Source organism: Rhinatrema bivittatum, chromosome 19 (assembly GCF_901001135.1).
Source record: "Rhinatrema bivittatum chromosome 19, aRhiBiv1.1, whole genome shotgun sequence".
NCBI lineage: Eukaryota > Metazoa > Chordata > Amphibia > Gymnophiona > Rhinatrematidae > Rhinatrema > Rhinatrema bivittatum.
The window spans coordinates 7104513-7123647 of record NC_042633.1 but is presented as its reverse complement, the minus strand read 5'-3'; the positions used below and the strand labels follow the sequence as shown (position 1 = coordinate 7123647).

The window sequence follows — 19135 nt, the reverse complement described above, 5'->3', positions numbered from 1 at the left end:
CCCATCTGTCTGACATTTTCTAAGTGAATCAGCTTTTGGCAGGCACTGCTAATGCTTTCCACCCTCCCTGCCCCTCTCTCTCTCATAATATCTCTCTGCTTATTGCCCCGCTTCCCCCCCCCCCCTTGCCCCCGCCTCTCTTCTGCACTTTGTGTGCTTCTCATTAATCCCCCTTGGTTTTCCTGTACTTGTTTGCTTCTTAAAAATCAAATCCTTTGCAGGAGCCGAACATGAGAATTCTCCAAACAGGTCAGTGAGTGTCTTTTATTGAGAGCACCAAGCTGGCCTTCTCCAGATCAACTTCTGGAGATCTTTAGATAGGACATGGACGAAGGGGCTTCCTGACCACCCTAAGCTGGCCAAAAGTTCCTTTTGGGTGCAACGAGGAACCCGGAGCGAACGCGCGGGCAATCACGTGACGCCGCGTCACTCCGACGTGACGCCGACGTCACGTGCTCCTCGCAAAGCAGTTCAGAAATGGCGTCCTGACTGCCTGCTGGACCACCAGGGAGTTTTGGTAAGTCTTGGGGGGGGGATTAAGGAGGGTGAGGGGTTTAAATTTTTATTTAGGATCAACAATCGCGATTTCCAACGTATTCAACATAGCTATGTTGAATAAGTTGGAAATCCGATCGTTTTCGCCTCATCACTTTTTTAAGTTAAAAAAAAAAAATAAGTTGCGTTTTACATTTAAGTTCAAAACGAATGCACACCCCTAACCTTTACCAAACGTCGGTAATCTGCATCCATGGAGGTTGGAGACTAGAGTGGAGAGCAAAGTCCATGGCCACAGTTTACCTGTGAACTTGACATTGGTTCTCAATGAGGAAGGACATTCATGTTCTTTCACACTGGAAAAAAGGACCTGGGGACATCTGCACTGGCGTTTTATGACTTATTTTCTGATCCTGCCCAAAATAAAACCCCAAGGAACACCTCCCTTAAATGTAGCTTGCTGAAGAACACATGCACGTGTAGATGGGTTGAGTGAGGGCAGTTTCAGAGAGCCAGTTTAACTGAGTTACTCATTTATTAGACTTTGTAAGTCATTTTTAAGAAATTTCACTCCTCTTTTTTAATCTTAGCCAAAAAAACTTTATAAATCAGGCCTTCAAGGATGGAATCCTTCACAGAACCTATGACCACTCCTAACCCTAATCCTAGCCCTATCACAAAACCTAACCCTAACCCTTACACTGAGCCTTCACATAACCCTAACGTTGATCCTAACCTTCACTCTAACCCTAATCATATCTATAATCCTCTTTCTAACTTTATCTCAAAATCTAACCTTAACTCTAATCCTATGACCCTGAACTTCACTCTAACCCTAACAATAGACATAACCATAAACCTGATGCTAACTCTAACCCTAGCCATACTCTTTCACATTCAGATGGGATAACAAAGTTCTTTTTTTCCATTCCACCCAAGGCAAAATCTGCAAGAAAGACAGGTAGAGATTGGCACAGCTCGATGCAGGAAATTATGTTGACGGCACTGACTTATTTCCTGATATTGTCCATCCCTGTTTATAATGCTGCTAACGTCAACTCTCAGCCAAGCACTGCAAAGGTAACAGGATATATAAAGCAGGGGGACATCATTATAGGGCCGGTCTTCTTTGTTCACGGTGCTAAAACCAGCCTCTCCCCGATTCCCTTCACTGAGACTCCCAGCAACCAGCCTTGCAGCACGTAAGTGACAGATTTTTTTCCCCATGCTTCTTTTTCCATGCCATTATAATTAATTTCATGACAGCATCATCATACAATTGTTAATTGTGCATTCACTAAAAAAAGACTTTCAAAATTGAATTTAAATCTGCTACTTCTTAGTTTCAAGAAATATCCTCTGGAACATAAAAAGCGCCATGCTGGGTCAGACCAAAGGTCCATTAAGCCCTGCATTGGTCTCCGACAGTGTTCAATCCGGATCGCTAGCAAATACCCTGCAGATCCCACTCCTATTTTATAAAGCGGGTGAATGCATGCACAAGTGCCAATGCATGCACATCCCGCATCAGAGGAAAAAGGGTGGAGGTATGAGTGGGGCATGGGTGTTCTGGGGCAGGGCCAAGAGATGTGCGCATTTACCTATGTGGCTGGGTATGCCCCCAGGTTCAGTGCCTCCTAACTTTACTTCTGCTATGGAGGAGATGGAAATAAAAAGAAATACAGGAATCTGTGAGGGGTTTGTGTGGTTTGGAGTAACTGGGAGGAGTGCATGCTAAAAACCAGGGGGATTGAGAGGAGCAAGGAGAAAAATGGGCAAACTGGTGGACAAACTGGTGAGACTGGTCCACAGCTGGAAGTGCCTCTGTTATAAAATACCCTCATTTGCATAATCCAAAACTGACTTACACTGCTGTGAGCTCACAAGCTTCAAATTAGGAGCACATATACACACACCTAGCCTATTATATAACAGGCGCACATATTATAAAACAGCCACATCTCTGGTCATGCATCAGTGCACATGTGCGCCCATTTGAAAGTTAATGTCCCCATGTATTCATTTAAGTGTATATGCATAATTGTGTCTGCAAAATAAGTTGATATTTCAACTGAATATATACCGGTATCTTGTTTTTGAAAATCAGCTGAATTTGTGCATGGCCAGATGGGTGCTCTATTAGAAATTCACCATTACATGTACATTTGTCTGTCTTCCATTTATATCACACTATTCTGTTGTTTTTATAGACTACAATTAACTAGTTACCAGCAGATGCATGCCATGTTATTTGCCTTGGAAGAAATTAACAGAAATGGCACCCTGGTGCCCAACATCACCCTGGGGTTCTGGATATATGACACCTGTAATAATCCATCCCGGTCTCTGCAAGGCACAATGTGGCAACTCACCGGGTACAAAGATCCCATCCCAAATTACACCTGCAGGGGAACATCGCCATTAGCTGCGGTGCTTGGAGATTCTACCTCTCGAACGTCCAGAACTATGGCTCAGCTACTGGGGGTCTACAAATATGCACAGGTATGGAAAATCTTTCTGCTATGGTTATTTGTAAAGATAATTTCAATTTGTTTTTTGGAACCCTTCGAAAGCCAGATTGAAGATGTGGCTGTACAGGAAGTTATTTTGGTTGCAATTAATCATTGTCAAGAAGTAGAATGGAAAGTGGAGGTAAATTGCTTGATTACCTTTCCACAAAGGGACACTATTAGGGTGGGAAAACATTTAGCATGTCTTGAGATAACCTTTAAGAAAAAGAGGGAAAAAATGCATATTATTATCATTCTCATAACTGATGATCAAGTGTTAGAAAAACCAATTAATATTGTTGATGAAATTCTTCTAGATCAGCCATGCCGCTTCTGTAGCCACTCTTAGTGATAAAAGTCGATTTCCTTCTTTCCTCCGCACTACTCAAAGTGATGAGTACCAGTCTCTGGGCATTGCCCGGTTGATCACCTTCTTCGGTTGGACCTGGGTTGGAATCATCGCTGAGGACAGTGACTATGGACAAATAGGGAGTCAGATGCTAAAAGAAGAGCTGATAAAGGCCGGGGTCTGTGTAGCCTTCTATGAAAACATCCCCTTAGTTTCCTCTCAAGTGAACATACCGCACATTTTGGAGGTGGTAAAGAAAATGACAGGCAGAGTCATCGTAGTCTTTTCCTCTGGCTTCAACATTTATTCAGTGATGCTGGCAATTGCAAAGAGTGACATATCTGGGAAAGTCTGGATTATTTCAGATTCCTTGTCTACCTCTTCAACATTTAACGTAAAGGAATTCTCAAAAACTCTTAAAGGAACCATTGCATTCTCTGTTCCTACAGGCAACATTCCAAGGTTCAAAGACTACCTCTATGATCTTCATCCTTTCAGAACTACAGAAGACATCTTTGTTAGGGAGTATTGGGAAAAAGTTTTTGTCTGCAGGTGGGCTGACCCCAACATGGACCAGGACACTCTTCAAGAACTAAGCAGAAAAGGGAAACTCTGCACAGGGAAGGAAGACCCAAGGACACTTGATATTCCTTTCTTTGATATGACAAACCTAAGGTATACGCATAATGCTTATAACACTGTGTACGTGGTGGCTCATGCCCTGCATGCCATGCATTCTTGTAAACCTGGAGAAGGACCTTTCTTCAATGGATCATGCGGGGACATCAAACACTTTAAGCCTTGGCAGGTAAGTGCCAATGTTTGAGATATGTGATTGTAAGTATGCTTGACCCATACAGTTCACTACATGACAAGGACACATAATATGAGATACAATTTTTTTTAATTTTTAATTTTCAAAATTTTAACATGTTTATAACAAGCATATATCTTGCTAGGGTAATACAGTGCAATCTTAAGCAATGCATAGGAAATAAATTTCAATTTTTCAGTCCTTGTACCAAAATAGAGGAAATGTGGGAGAGGACTAGAAACACTGAGCGGATCAGTCAAAAGAAAAAGATAATCATATTAATCAGGTCGCCGAGTATTTAAACATGACCTTTTCTCTATTTGTGAACCACAAGTATGCTATGTCTGGGTATGGGATTCCAAAAAAGTTCTTAAATGTTCTAACTCATAGAAGACAGCATTATTATAATTTATAGAGCATTTACACAGATAGCATAATACAAACCTCTCCTAATTTCAATATTTCTGATCTCAACATTAGAAAATATTTTCTCTTTATTTGTGTAGATCTGGTCAAATGTGGATAAATCCAGATCTTATGGCCATAGAACAATGATTGCCTGTTGCGAAAAAACATTTTCAAGATATTATTACATTCAGATATAAACACAAATGTCACTAAAACTGGCCACCTTTGGGTAACGTCTGCCTTATTAGAAAGTTCCAATATTTCAGAAATATCCAACTGCACGGGTTGATTTCTCTCTTCCTGATCTCTAGAAGCAAAATGTGGAAGATAATAAATTTTTGTAATTACAGGTAATGCCGGATCTGGAATTCCTAATACCTTTTGCATATATGCTTAAAGAGTTCCATTGGAGAGATCATATTGTTCACAGGGAAATTTAACACCCTTAGATTGCAAATTCTCGAGGCATTCTCCAGATTTTCCAATCTTCTGTTTACTATCATTTCTGATTTTACCAGGTTTTGAGTTATCTTTTCTGTTTCAATAACTCTTTTATCTACATCTTCTAATTTTTGATTGTATGTTGATAATAAGGTTATCATGACTTGATTTTTAGTGTCCATTGTTATCTGTGATAGCAGAGCCAGAGAGGACTCATTAGATTTCAATGCGCCACACATGCCTTCCATAGTAGTAGGTGATGAATTACATTTTATACATTCTGGTTCAAGAGCCTTTGGATTCACTTTTCCCCAGCTCATACTTGTGCCCGTTCCCCTACCTTGTTCAGATGTTCTGGGGGTAGCTGCCTCCCTCTCTTCGCAGGGATTTTGATCTTCCTCGCTTTCCTTTCTCCTTCTCATGTCGCCAAATTTTCGGGGTCCCATCTTCTCTCCTGGGGTCACCCGATACTGCTGCATGCCCAAGTTGATTTAAAACTCCAGGGAGGAAGACTCAGAACCAATGTCAGGAAGTATTTCTTCACGGAGAGGTTACTACCCCAAATCAAATAAGCCTGATACTTCACTTTCAATGCACATCCAGCATAGCTCTCTCCTTCAACGGCAGGGAAAATGAAGAAAAGATGATTTTAATTCAGCATCAACCAACAAGGAATGAATTACATAGTCTGGGTAAACAAATAAGCATGGGAGTAGCTGGCTTGTTACGGCGCTTACTACCCCCGAATCATTTAAGCCTGATACTTCACTTGCAATTCACTTCCAACATAGCTCTCTGCTTCAACGGCAGAGAGAATGAAGAAAGATGATTTATATCAGCATCAACCAACAAGGAATGAATTACATAGTCTGGGTAAACAAATAAGCATGGGTGTAGCTTGCTTGTTATGGTGGCTACTACCCAGAATCAATTAAGCAAGATAATTGACTTGGAATAAGTATCCAGCGCAGCTCACTGCTTCAGAAACAGAGGGAATTAAGTAAAGAGGATTTTTATTCAGACAACCAACAATGGCTGAATTGCACATGCAGGGTAAACAAACGGGAGTAGCTTGTTTATTACGGCAGTTACTACCCCAAACCAATTAGCTAGATACTTCACTTAGATGCAGCTCCAGCACTGCTGTCTGCATCGATGGTGGGGGTGGAAGGGAATTGGAACCAAAAAGTTACCAATAAGGGCCCTGACCTCAGCGATCAGAGTAACAGATTATGAAAACAAATAGGTGTTAAAGCTTGCTGGGCAGACTGGATGGGCCGTTTGGTCTTCTTCTGCCGTCACTTCTATGTTTCTATGTTTCTATATGTTTCTCCTGTAAATTTACAGGAGAAGACACTGCCGCCTCAACGAGCCTCTGAGTTGTTTGGCCTGGGGGAACGGGTCTCTTCGGTGCGCCAGGGCTTAATGTTGTATCAAGGTTCAGAGGGGAGATCACTTGAGGGTGAGCTTGTTGTTACCCCTCTTAGTTTTTCTTTTCGTTTTGTGTGTGGCATATTTTAAATGCAGGAAATCCAATAATAGGTAAGAAAATGCCACAAGAGGTTTTTTAAAGCGTCTTTACCCGGCGGCCATCTTGAGTCCTCCCATGAGGTACATTTTTAAAAGGGCATTTAACTGCAAATGTTCACGTATGCTTTTCAGTCTGCAGAAACTCAAGTGATCTTCAAACACCAGGTACTCATAAGAACATAAGAAATTGCCAAATTGGGTCAGATCAAGGATCCATCAAGCCCAGCATCCTGTTTCCAACAGTGGTCAATCCAGACTATAAGTATCTGGCAAGTACACAAACACTAAGTAGATCCCATGCTACTGATGCCAGTAATAGCAGTGGCTATTCCCTAAGTCAACTTGATTGATAGCAGTTAATGGTCTTCTCCTCCAAGAACTTATCCAAACCTTTTTTAAACCCAGCTACACTAACTGCACTAACCACATCCTCTGGCAACAAATTCCAGAACTTAATTGTGTGTTTAGTGAAAAATAATTTTCTCCAATTAGTTTTAAATCTGCTACGTGCTAACTTCATGGAGTGCCCCCTAGTCCTTGCATTAACCTGATGGTATGTCTGATTTGAATATAACACGGACATACCATCAGGTTACTGGAGAACACAAACCTTGTGGATAGTGTTCTGTATGCCCATACACAAGTGTTATATCGTCTTTTGAACACCCAATTTCTAGAAAAAATTATACATTAAGGAATTTCTCTGACTTTATTTCGATGCACGTGTCAAAAACTGTACATAGGAAAAACTGTAAGGAAGATAAAAACTAGGATCATTGAACATAGATCTAACATCAAGCATCTGATGGTATGTCCGTGTTATATTCAAATCAGACATACCATCAGGTTAATGCAAGGACTAGGGGTCACTCCATGAAGTTAGCAAGCAGCAGATTTAAAACTAATTGGAGAAAATTATTTTTCACTAAACACACAATTAAGTTCTGGAATTTGTTGCCAGAGGATGTGGTTAGTGCAGTTAGTGTAGCTGGGTTTAAAAAAGGTTTGGATAAGTTCTTGGAGGAGAAGACCATTAACTGCAATCAATCAAGTTGACTTAGGGAATAGCCACTGCTATTACTGGCATCAGTAGCATGGGATCTACTTAGTGTTTGTGTACTTGCCAGATACTTATAGCCTGGATTGACCACTGTTGGAAAAAGGATGCTGGGCTTGATGGACCCTTGATCTGACCCAATTTGGCAATTTCTTATGTTCTTATGTTCTTATGGGTAACTGGTGTTTGAAGATCAGTGGAGTGCCTCAGGGATCTGTATTGGGACCCTTACTTTTCAATATATTTATCAATGATCTGGAAAGAAATACGATGAGTGAGATAATCAAATTTGCAGATGACACAAAATTGTTCAGAGTAGTTAAATCACAAGCAGATTGTGATAAATTGCAGGAAGACCTTGTGAGACTGGAAAATTGGGCATCCAAATGGCAGATGAAATTTAATGTGGATAAGTGCAAGGTGATGCATATAGGGAAAAATAACCCATGCTATAATTACACAATGTTGGGTTCCATATTAGGTGCTACAACCCAAGAAAGAGATCTAGGCGTCATAGTGGATAACACATTGAAATCGTCAGTTCAGTGTGCTGCGGCAGTCAAAAAAGCAAACAGAATGCTGGGAATTATTAGAAAGGGAATGGTGAATAAAACGGAAAATGTCATAATTCCTCTGTATCGCTCCATGGTGAGACCGCACCTTGAATACTGTGTACAATTCTGGTCGCCGCATCTCAAAAAAGATATAATTGCAATGGAAAAGGTACAGAGAAGGGCTACCAAAATGATAAGGGGAATGGAACAGCTCCCCTATGAGGAAAGACTGAAGAGGTTAGGACTTTTCAGCTTGGAGAAGAGACGGCTGAGGTGGGATATGATAGAGATGTTTAAAATTATGAGAGGTCTAGAACAGGTAGATGTGAATCGGTTATTTACTCTTTCGGATAATAGAAAGACTAGGGGGCACTCCATGAAGTTAGCATGGGGCGCATTTAAAACTAATCGGAGAAAGATCTTTTTTACTCAACGCACAATTAAACTCTGGAATTTGTTGCCAGAGGATGTGGTTAGTGCAGTTAGTATAGCTGTGTTTAAAAAAGGATTGGATAAGTTCTTGGAGGAGAAGTCCATTACCTGCTATTAAGTTCACTTAGAGAATAGCCACTGCCATTAGCAATGGTAACATGGAATAGACTTAGCTTTTGGGTACTTGCCAGGTTCTTATGGCCTGGATTGTCCACTGTTGGAAACAGGATGCTGGGCTTGATGGACCCTTGGTCTGACCCAGTATGGCATTTTCTTATGTTCTTATGTTCTTATCTACGTGAAAATGCTCCACTGATGGACCATTGGGTCCAGTTTTCACACACTGTGTCTGATTTGTACTTTTTTGTTTTAGAAGTAGCTACTTGTCCAAATCGTAGAGGTAATTTTTCAGAATTTCTGATTCGCAAAGAACTGAAACGGATAAACATATTAATCACTGTCACACCACACGGACTCAACAAGCAACTAGAATGGACTTATTTTACCTGATTCTGATTGGCTATACATTGTTTGGATTCTGATTGGATGTTCCCCTGTGTGTGCTGATTGGTCTGTTGTTTTTGGCGCCTTTTTGTTATTGTTAAAAACCTTCCCGTATAACTGTTGTGCGTGCTCCCTGAAAAATTCCATTAAGTAATATTATGGTATGTAACATGTTTGATTTTGTAACTTTGAAGATATAAGATGTGTTGGTATTGTAGCCCATTCATTAACATAGTCCGTTCTCATGTTTTGTTTTTAGACTTGTTGATAAAACTTTTCTGTCCCTCCCGACGCAGCCTCGGCGAAACAGTGGTCCGTGTCGGGGGTCCCCTTGGAGAAAGATTAATGATAACAGTGGAGTTGCCATATGCATATAAATAAAAGGATTTATTTGAACACTTAAATGGACTATGCAACACTTTTCTGCATGTTTTGTGGTTGAACTATAATCTTTTAGTGCAGTCTTTGCTCTTTGTGCTCTTTAGGTATTCATAATGGCCATCCCTGGTGTTGAACGCCGTCTTCCATTCGTTGCCTTCCTTGATTCTGACGAGATTATATGTTCCTCGCAGGTCCAACTTAGAGAAGACCTGGGCCCCCTGTAACCGGTCAAATATCTTGGTTATCAGAGGCAGTGGGTACCGATCCTTGACTGTAATGGCGTTTAGGCCCCAGTAATCACTACACAGCCGGAGAGAGCCATCTTTTTTCCCCACGAAAAAGAAGCTGACCCCAGCCAGAGAGTTGGAATGACAAATGAAGCCTTTCTGTAGGTTTTCCCGGATATAGTCGGACATAGCTTGAGTTTCTGGTATGGACAGAGGTTACACCCTCCCATACGGAGGGGTAGAACCCGGAGTCAAGTTAATCGCGCAGTCAAACTCCCAGTGAGGACGCAAGGTATTGGCCGCCTTTTTTGAAAACACATTGGAGTATTGCGCATATTGCGAAGGAAGTCCCTCACGAGCCTCGGAGCACTTGCTTGTGGGGGTATCTGTGGGCCTTTCAAATGATGTCGAAGGAAAGTACAAGCAGGACTGGACAAGGCCTAGTAGGAATTGTTAGCTGGTCCGCGATCTCTTGCATGAGGAAATTTTCGCTGGCCCCCGAATCTACCAGCGCTAACATAGGAATGTCAAGGACTCGTATAATTAGAGTCACTGGTGAGGTCAGTGAAGGTACTGGTTAGGTCAGGCCTAGGGTCACTCCCCTGGAGTTTGATGGCCGCACAGGGCACTGGGCCAGGAGTTGTCCGGAAGTCCCGCAATATAGGCAGAGACCAGCCCGTCGACGTCTTTGGCGTTCTTCGGGAGATAATGGCCTTTAGCCCAACTGCATGGGATCCTCAGTCGGAACCTCCGCTGGAGACTGCGAGCGAGAGCCAGGCGAGGAAGGGCATGGCCGACTGGACCCGTTGGAGCGTCGTCTCATACCAGCTATTTCAAGGGGCCTTTCCCGGAGGTGGCAGTCGATCCTGCCTGCTAAATCAATCAGTGCGTCCAGGGACATGGGCCACTAGCTCATCTTTAATTTTGGGTGAGAGGCCATCCAAAAAGATGGCACAAAGGCATGGTTCCTCCCAATGGAGCTCTGTGGAAAGTGTTCGGAACTCCAGGGTGTAGTACATTAAAAAGTGTCCACTCTGCCAGATATGTAAAAGCCAACTGGGGGTCTCAAAGACGGCCCAGAAGCATTCCAGGAACCCCAGGATGTCCAGCAGAAGTGGGTCCGAACGCTCCCATAGGGGCGATGTCCAGGCCAGGGCCTTTCCCTCTAGTAATAACAGGATATAGGTCGTCTTGGTCAGATCATTAGGGAAGAGGGCAGATTGCAGTCAGAACTGCATGTTACATTGGTTGAGAAACCCACAACACCGATGTGGGTCACCCACTTAGCGGGGTGGAGCCGGTAGTTTCCACCTAACCTCACTTCTCTGTGGTTCCTGTGACGTCGCTGGGAGGAACCCTAGCCCATATAATCGGTGCTACTGCGGCGGAACAGCCGCAGCTGAGACGGGACTTGAGACTTGCCTGGGAGCCAGAGTTACCACCTAACCTCACTATGTCATATGGGCGACCGTCGCTACCTTTGCCCTCACTATGTCATACGGGCGAAGATTGGCAATACGGCTCGCGTGCAGGAGGTCGCTCCCGGACCCCCGCTGGACTTTTGGCAAGTCTTGTGGGGGTCAGGAGGCCCCCCCCCCCAAGCTGGCCAAAAGTCCCTGGGGGTCCAGCGGGGGTCCGGGGGTGATCTCCTGCACGCGTGACGTAGGGAGCCAGGAAACAAAATGGCGCCGGCGCTACCTTTGCCCTGTCACATGATAAGGGCAAAGGGCCACCGGCGCCATTTCTCAACACAGCGGTGGCCAGAGAGCGGGAGGAGATCGCGTCGGAACCCCCCCCCACTGGACCCCAGGTAATTTAAAACATTTGGGGGGGGGGGGTTGGGAGGATGGGGGATTTGTTTTAAAGGTTCGGGTGGGTTTTAGGGTTTTTTTGATGTGCCGGTTTTCCCGCCCTCCCCCGATTTACGATTTTTAACGATTTTTAGAAAAAAAAAACTTGACGATCAGATTTCCCTCCCCCCAGCCAAAATCGATCGTTAAGACGATCGATTACGCGATTCACAACTCTAACACCTAATACTTTCCAAACTTTGACATAGGTCAAGGAAATCAAGTGCTTCCATGCATGAAGTAATGTGGAGACTACATCCTCCAAGTAGCTCTTGTTCCGCAAACCTCTCCCCTCAAAAGCCAAGCCCCAAAACAAAATCAAGTCTTCTGGTCAAACCTCAAATGCTTTTGAGCCAAATGAAGTCCACAAACCACAGTCTACTAGGCCACTCTAGAGCTACAAGATTTACCAGACCCCGATGCCTCTGAATCCTTTGAACCACTCAGCCTATTAATAGCCATGAAGGAAAGACATACAGATTAGAGATGTCAATCGTGTGCCCGATCGTTTTAACGATCAGGTTCGGATGGAGGGAGAAAAAAATCGGATCGTTAGAGATGTGAATTGGAATCGGTTCCGATTCCAATTCACATCGTTAATTTTTTAGTGAGGCCTGAGCAGATAAAAAAAAAAAACCCACCCCGACCCTTTACAAATGACCCCTTTGCTCTCCCACCCTCCCAACCCCCCCCAAAATGTTAAATTACCTGGTGGTCCAGTGGGGGGGGGGGGGGGGCCCTGCGCGATCTCCCGCTCTCGGGCCCTCGGCGCCATTTTGGCTACCACTGATAAAAATGGCGCCGATGGCCCGATAAAAAAAACACACCCCGACCTTTTACAAATTACCCCTTTGCTTCTCCCACCCTCCCGACCCCCCCAAAAAACCTTTTACATGTACCTGGGGAGCCATCTGGAGGAGAGACGCACAGAGAGACCTGCAGCGCATCTGGAGCTGTTTGGCATAGAGGGACGCTCGACGGAGGAACGCCGACCAGCCCCCATTTACCTGACGTCATCAGCCGCTGCCTCTACTTAAACCGGAGGACAGCGGCGGTAAGACGGGAGCCCTCTGGAGGAGAGATGTGCAGAGAGACCTGCAGCGCGTCTGGAGCTGTATGGCATAAAGGGACGCTCGACGGAGGAACGCCGACCAGCCCCCGTTTACCTGACGTCATCAGCTGCTGCCTCTACTTAAACCGGAGGACAGTGGCGCGCAGAAGCTGCGCATCAAAGGGGCGCGCCCCTGGGAGAGTTTTTCTTCTTTTCTCTCTATGTGAGAGTTTCTTCGTATTTGATTAATGAACTGAATCTTGGACGGGAAAGAAACGGAAGGTGAGGATGGCGATTTCCACCCCAGCGCGAGGCGATATTACCGGACCAATGGATCAACACCTCATAAGGAGGGTAAGTCAGTCAATTAGGGAGGTTATCCCGGACATCTCCTTCTCTTCAGGGGCATCCGCTAGTCCCGCCACAGACCAGTCCCCCAATGTTTCCTTTGGCAAGGAGGGGGCCAGTAAGAGTTCTGACCCCCCAAATATGGAACCAACATCGCCAGAATCCAGAGAGCAGTCACCAGGTATGCAGGAAGGGACTTCTTTTACTAATGAGAGGGTAATGTTACCGATAGGCAACTTGACTGAAACAAATGATGATACAGAACCCCCGGATAACATTACTCTGGTAGACGTGTGGAGGGTGGTCACCAAAATGGAAAGGATGCTTTCCCTTTCCATGGCTCATTCCACCAATTTGGCATTGGAAACCAGGAAAAGCTTGGAGGACCATAATAAAAGAATTTCACATTTGGAGACTTCGAGAGAGTCAAGTAATACTCAGATAGTTACATTACAAGCTATAAGTACTGCATTTATGAAGGACTCTTTAATGATTTTCAAAAAATTGGAGGGTCTTGAAAATGTAATAAGGAAAAAAAATTTAAGGTTCCTGAATTTTCCTTGTATAAGACTATTGTCTGTTCAAGAATTATTTAATAAATATGTGACAGAAATTTTGGGAATAACTAAGGAGTTGGTTATATCAAAGATGTATTATCTACCTGTTAAAAAGAGAGATGTAGCGAGTTCTGAAGGTGGGAAAGATATACTGGTACCAGCTAGTCCTAATTTAACAGCCTCTCTAGAATCATCAAATGATGACATTCAAACAAGGGCTACATTGTTAGTAACGTTTAGTCTGGAGAGCGAAAAAAATCTGGTTCTCCAGAATTATTTTAGAAATAAGGAAAATATGTATTGTGGTCAGAAAATACAAGTATTTCCGGATGTTTCCAAGGACACCCAACTGAGGCGGAAACAGTTCTTGAATTTGAGACAGGGAGTGTTATCCTTAGGGGCCACCTTTTATCTCAAATTCCCGTGTAAATGTTTAATTACTTTTCAAAAAAATAAGTTTGTGTTTCTGGATCCAACTCACTTGGAATCTTTTCTTTTGGATAAAGGTGGATAAGCATGGTAGTCCACTCTCCTAATATGGGGGAATAACTGGTGTTTAAAGAAGGCCCGCTCCTAATTATTCATATCAGTTATGAAAATTTTCCTTTGAATATTATTATTTGTTGTAGCTCCCCATTAAGAGGGCTGTTTATTGTTATTCACATGATATTTTGGAGGTAATGTACCTACGTATTTATGTTTATATTTTTGTTGATGTGAATCAATATATCCTATTTCTTTTCTGTAAAAATGATGAAGAAATTTCAATAAACTATAAATAAATAAATAAATAAATAATGGAAAGCTGATCTGAACAGTCAAATCTTATAGTGTTTCTGAATCTCAAGTGGTCCTTGATGACCTCTCATGTCCTATTGGATAGGCTATCACATTTTGGAGTCCAGCAGGCGAATGCCTTCTTATTAGTTTTGGTTATTTATTTATTTTATTTATAAGTTTTTATATACCGATGAACGTTGGGAACATCTCATCGGTTCACATATAACAAAACTTAGCAACAAGCGCTTTACAGTGAAACAAGGAACTGTGGACTATAGGATACGCATAATGTTTTCAACAATTACAGATAATATTTTATTTATTTATTTATTTATTTAGAGGTTTTTATATACCGCAGTACGTAAAATATACATCACCGCGGTTTACAATTAACAATAAATTAGCAACAATGCTTTACAAATAACAGAATTAATAAATATTAATTACATATAACAGGATTAACAGCAAACAGGCTGTATCGATCGTGGACCATCCATAATGAGAATGTTTAACAAACAATAATGATATTGTGGTAATATTATCATTTACGAAACAACAATATAACAAACTAGAATATAATACTATAACGGTGCTGTGGGATAATACAAGTTCTAAATTGAATTGAAGATAACACAATACAAATATCATGTTATGGGAAAAATGTGGGTGGAGGGGGGCGGAGGAATAAGGATAGAGAATGTGGGTAGGAGGGACATGGAGCTGGGAATTATCTTGGTGAGGTAACTAGAGTGTCATATCAGTTTAATTGTATATCATAGTGTGAAAGATAAAGATAATGTGCCATAAGAGGCTTAACAAAGTCATCAATAACGAAAGAGTCATTATTTACAAAAAGAGTCATTATTGCAACTGGGGAAGGGGTGCAAGAGGGAGAGGGTGTCATGGGAAGGAGGGGTATTTCTCGGAAAATGCTTGAATGAACAAGCAGGTTTTTAGGTCTTTTAAAAAAATTTTTGGGCATGCTTCTTGTCATAGTGTAGGGGGGAGATTGTTCCAAATAGCGGGGGAAGCTAGTGATAATGCCCGAGCTTTAGTGGAGCTTAGCTTAGAGTCTTTGGGTGAGGGGATATGCAGTGTTGCTTGGTGTTGCTGTCTAGTAGGTCTGTTAGGGTTGTGGAATTTAAGGTGTTCATTAAACCAGTGCATATTTTGGCTGTAGAGGGCTTTGTGAATTAGTGTGAGCGTTTTGTAGGTTATCCTTGCAGAGAATGGAAGCCAGTGCAGGTGTTGGAGTACAGGGGTGATGTGGTCATGTTTGTGGGTGTTGATTAATATCCGGGCGGCAGCGTTTTGGAGAAGTTGAAGCGGTTGCAGTGTGTTTTTGGGTAGTCCAAGGAGGAGGGCATTGCAGTAGTCGATTTTAGATAGTATGAAGGCCTGTAGGATAGTGCAGAAGTCATTGAGGTGTAAGAGGGGTTTCAGTTTTTTAAGTAAATTAAGTTTAAAGTAACAGGATTTGAGTGTATTGTTAATGAATTTTTTGTGGGTAAAATAGTTATCAATGGTAATGCCAAGACTACGCACCTGTTGGTTGGAAGCGGTTGTGGAAGGGGGGGTATTTGATTGTGTGGGTGGGGGAATGTTTTGAGGAGCAATGTAGAGAAGTTCTGTCTTAGCAGTGTTGAGTGCAAGGAAGTTACTTGTCAAGAGAGAGTTAATGATAGGTAAGGTGGAGTTCTAGGTTTCAATGGCTTTATGCAGAGTGTCATGTACAGGTATGAGAATTTGCACATCATCCGCATAGATGAAGTACGGGAGGCCGAGTTTGGATAGAAGAGGGCAGGAGATATATATTAAAGAGAGTGGAAGAGAGAGAGGAGCCTTGAGGGACGCCTTGTGTAAGGGGGATGGGTTTGGAGGTGTGGTTACCTAATTGGACACTGTACTGTCTGTCCTGTAGGTAGGATTGAAGCCATTGGAGAGCTGTATCTGTGATGCCAATGTCGGTAAGGCGTTCTATTAGTATTTTGTGGTTGACTGTGTCGAAGGCTGAGGAGATATCAAGGAGAATCAGGATATGAGCGAGACATTTGTCGAGGCTTTTAAGGATGTAGTCAGAGAGGGAGATAAGTAAGGTCTCAGTACTGTGATGTCGCCGGTAATCATATTGCGACTGCGACAGAATGTTATTTTTGTCTAAGTATTCAGTAAGTTGACGAATGACTGACTTTTCTAATATTTTGGTTATTAGGGGAAGGTTCGAAATAGGACGATAGTTGGAAAGGTCAGAGGGGTCAAGTGTGGGTTTTTTCAGAGTTGGTTTTAAAATGGCATGTTTGAGATTTTTGGGAACGATGCCGAGTGTGATAGATCTGTTGATAATATTGGAAACTGGCTTGGCAATAGTGTCGGGGAGAGTAGTGATTTTGTGGGGAGGGTGTCGAATGGGTGTGAGCATGGTTTCATCTTCTTTATAATCGAGTTAACTTCCAGTGTGGAGGTGGTATCGAAGGAGGGTAGGCTTGCGTGGGAGTGGTCGAGTATGACATTGGTAGATACCTGAGTGGTGAGGAAATGGGACATAATGTTGATGATTTTCCTATGGAAGTATTTGGCCAGGTTGTCACATTTGTTTTGATTGTCTGTGTCTGAGGGTACGAAATTAGGGGTGGATTTAGTTAGATTGTTTACTATTTCAAAGAGGGCGTGAGGGTTAAATTGGAGGTTGTGGATTTTGCGTTAGTAGAAGTCTCTTTTGGTTTTCTCAATAGCTGTTCTGTAGGTGTGGAGGAAAGATCTGAAAGTGGTTAGTAGCGTGGGGGTGGGGATTTTTCTCCAGTTTCTTTCTAATTTTCTATGGTTGTGCTTCATAGCTTTTAAATCAGAAGTGTACCACGGTTATTTTTTGGATTTTGCCATGTCAATCACACGAGATTGCATGGGGCAAAGTTTACTAGCGATGGAGTCGTACAGTGGCTCCAGGAATTAAGCGCAGTTTCAGCATTAGTTAAGTCAAGTTTGTTTAGTTCAGTGGTGAGGGCAGCTACTAGATCTTCTTGGTTGCAGTTATGTCTAAAGTGAATGTTTTTTTTATTGGATTGTGGTGGTGCAGGAGTGTTATTTATAGTGCAGGTGATGTCAATGCGGTAGTGATCAGACCAGGGGATGGGGGAGCATGTAGGAGGGTTGGATTGGATTTCGGTGTTAATGAATATGAGGTCAAGGGTATGACCTGCTCGGTGAGTGGGGAATCCTAGCGCATCTAGTGCAGTTAGTATGGCCTCGCAGGATGGTGAATTGGGAGTGGCATCAACATGGAGGTTGAAGTCTCTTAGGATGATGGCGGATGAATGACAGTTTATATGTTTAGATATATATTTGATTATGATGGAGGGGTTCTTTTTGAGGAGCCCTGGGGGGGCGTAAGCTAGGCAGACTTGTAGGTTTGGAGCAGTGAAAATGCTGATTTCTAGCTTGGGAGGTGAGGGGATGGGTTTGTGGGAGAGTTTTATGGTCTTTTTGGCTGCTAGGAGAAGGCCGCCTCCTTTTGTTTTGGGACTGGGGATGGAGAATATATCATAGGTGTCAATTGGAAGTTGATTGATGAAGGCGGTGTCAGTTTCCTTCAGCCATGTTTCGGTAAGGGCTAGTATTTCTGGTTTGTCATCAGTAAGTATGTCGTAGATTAAGGAGGTTTTTTTGGAAATAGATTGGGCATTTAGGAGGAGGATTAAGAAGGTAGAAAGGCCTATTAATTGTGTAAGGGGAGTAGTCATGATGGGGAGGAGGTTTCTATAGTGCTTTATTGGGAGTTTGGGAAGAGGGAGATGGTGTGCGAAGGGATAGTGTTTTATGGCGGTGATGAGGGACGTGTGCATAGTAGATGCACTGTGAGGGTTTGGAGGGCAGGGGTGCTGGGAGGGCAGGGGTGCCAGGAGAGGGATCGAAAGAAAAAAAAAAAAAGAGGCCTTGGCTGTAGATGGAATGATAAATGGAGAGTTTTGTCTGTGGTATATAGTGTCAGCTGGTCCCTATAAAGTTTGTGTGTTAGCGGCATGCCTGCTATGTCCGTACATTTTTAAAACAAATATACATGAGGAATTTCCTACCACGCTTCCAAAATGCTCCATGGACTGGCTCTTTAGTCTGCGGCTAAGAGAATGCATGTGAATAAAGTTTGCGCATGAGCTTAGGTAAATGAAAATCCACTTATGCAGAATCAGAAAATCCACCCCAAATAAGTGCTTTCAAAATGGACTCAATTATGTTTTCCAAAAACGTTTCCTTCTTTGTGTTGAACTGATGCACAGCCAACAGGGCAACGGGTTCTACTCCAGGTACTTTCTAACTACCAAGAAGACAGGTGGCTTCAGGCCCATTTTGGAACTGAGAGCTCTAAACCATTTTTTGGTCAAGAAGAAGTTCAAAATGGTCTCACTGGGTACCCTAATTCCCCTTCTCTGAGCAGGAGACTGGCTCTGCTCCCTTGATCTAAAAGACACGTACTGCCATATCCCCATTTTTCAGGTGAATCGGCAGTACCTAAGATTCCTGGTCAATGAACAGCACTATCATTATCATGTCCTCCCTTTTGGCTTCGCATCTGCACCTTGGGTTTTCACCAAGTGTCTGGCAGTTGTCGGGGCACATCTTATAAGGTGGGGAGTTCATGTTTTCCGCTACCTCAATGATTGGCTCATCAAGGGCAACTCCCAACAGGAGGCTCAGGTGCCTTGCACCTGACAATTGATACCTTGGAGACACTGGGATTCTTGATCAACTATCCCTAATCCCATCTCCAGTCATCCAGGTAGCTGGAATTCATTGGGGCACACCTGGACACCATCCAGATGAGGGCTTTCTTGCCTCGAGACAGGGTAGAGATT

General features: G+C 43.0%; 1 protein-coding gene across 1 annotated transcript in view; it reads left to right on the top strand.

The window, feature by feature from the left end:
* The first annotated feature begins 2739 nt into the window (after positions 1 to 2739).
* Positions 2740 to 19135, top strand: part of LOC115081104 (extracellular calcium-sensing receptor-like) — a 72504-nt gene continuing 56108 nt past the window's right edge. The window contains exons 1-2 of the mRNA XM_029585617.1: positions 2740 to 2997; positions 3323 to 4162. Of these exons, the coding sequence (XP_029441477.1) occupies positions 2740 to 2997; positions 3323 to 4162 (1098 nt within the window). The remainder of the gene's footprint in view (positions 2998 to 3322; positions 4163 to 19135) is intronic.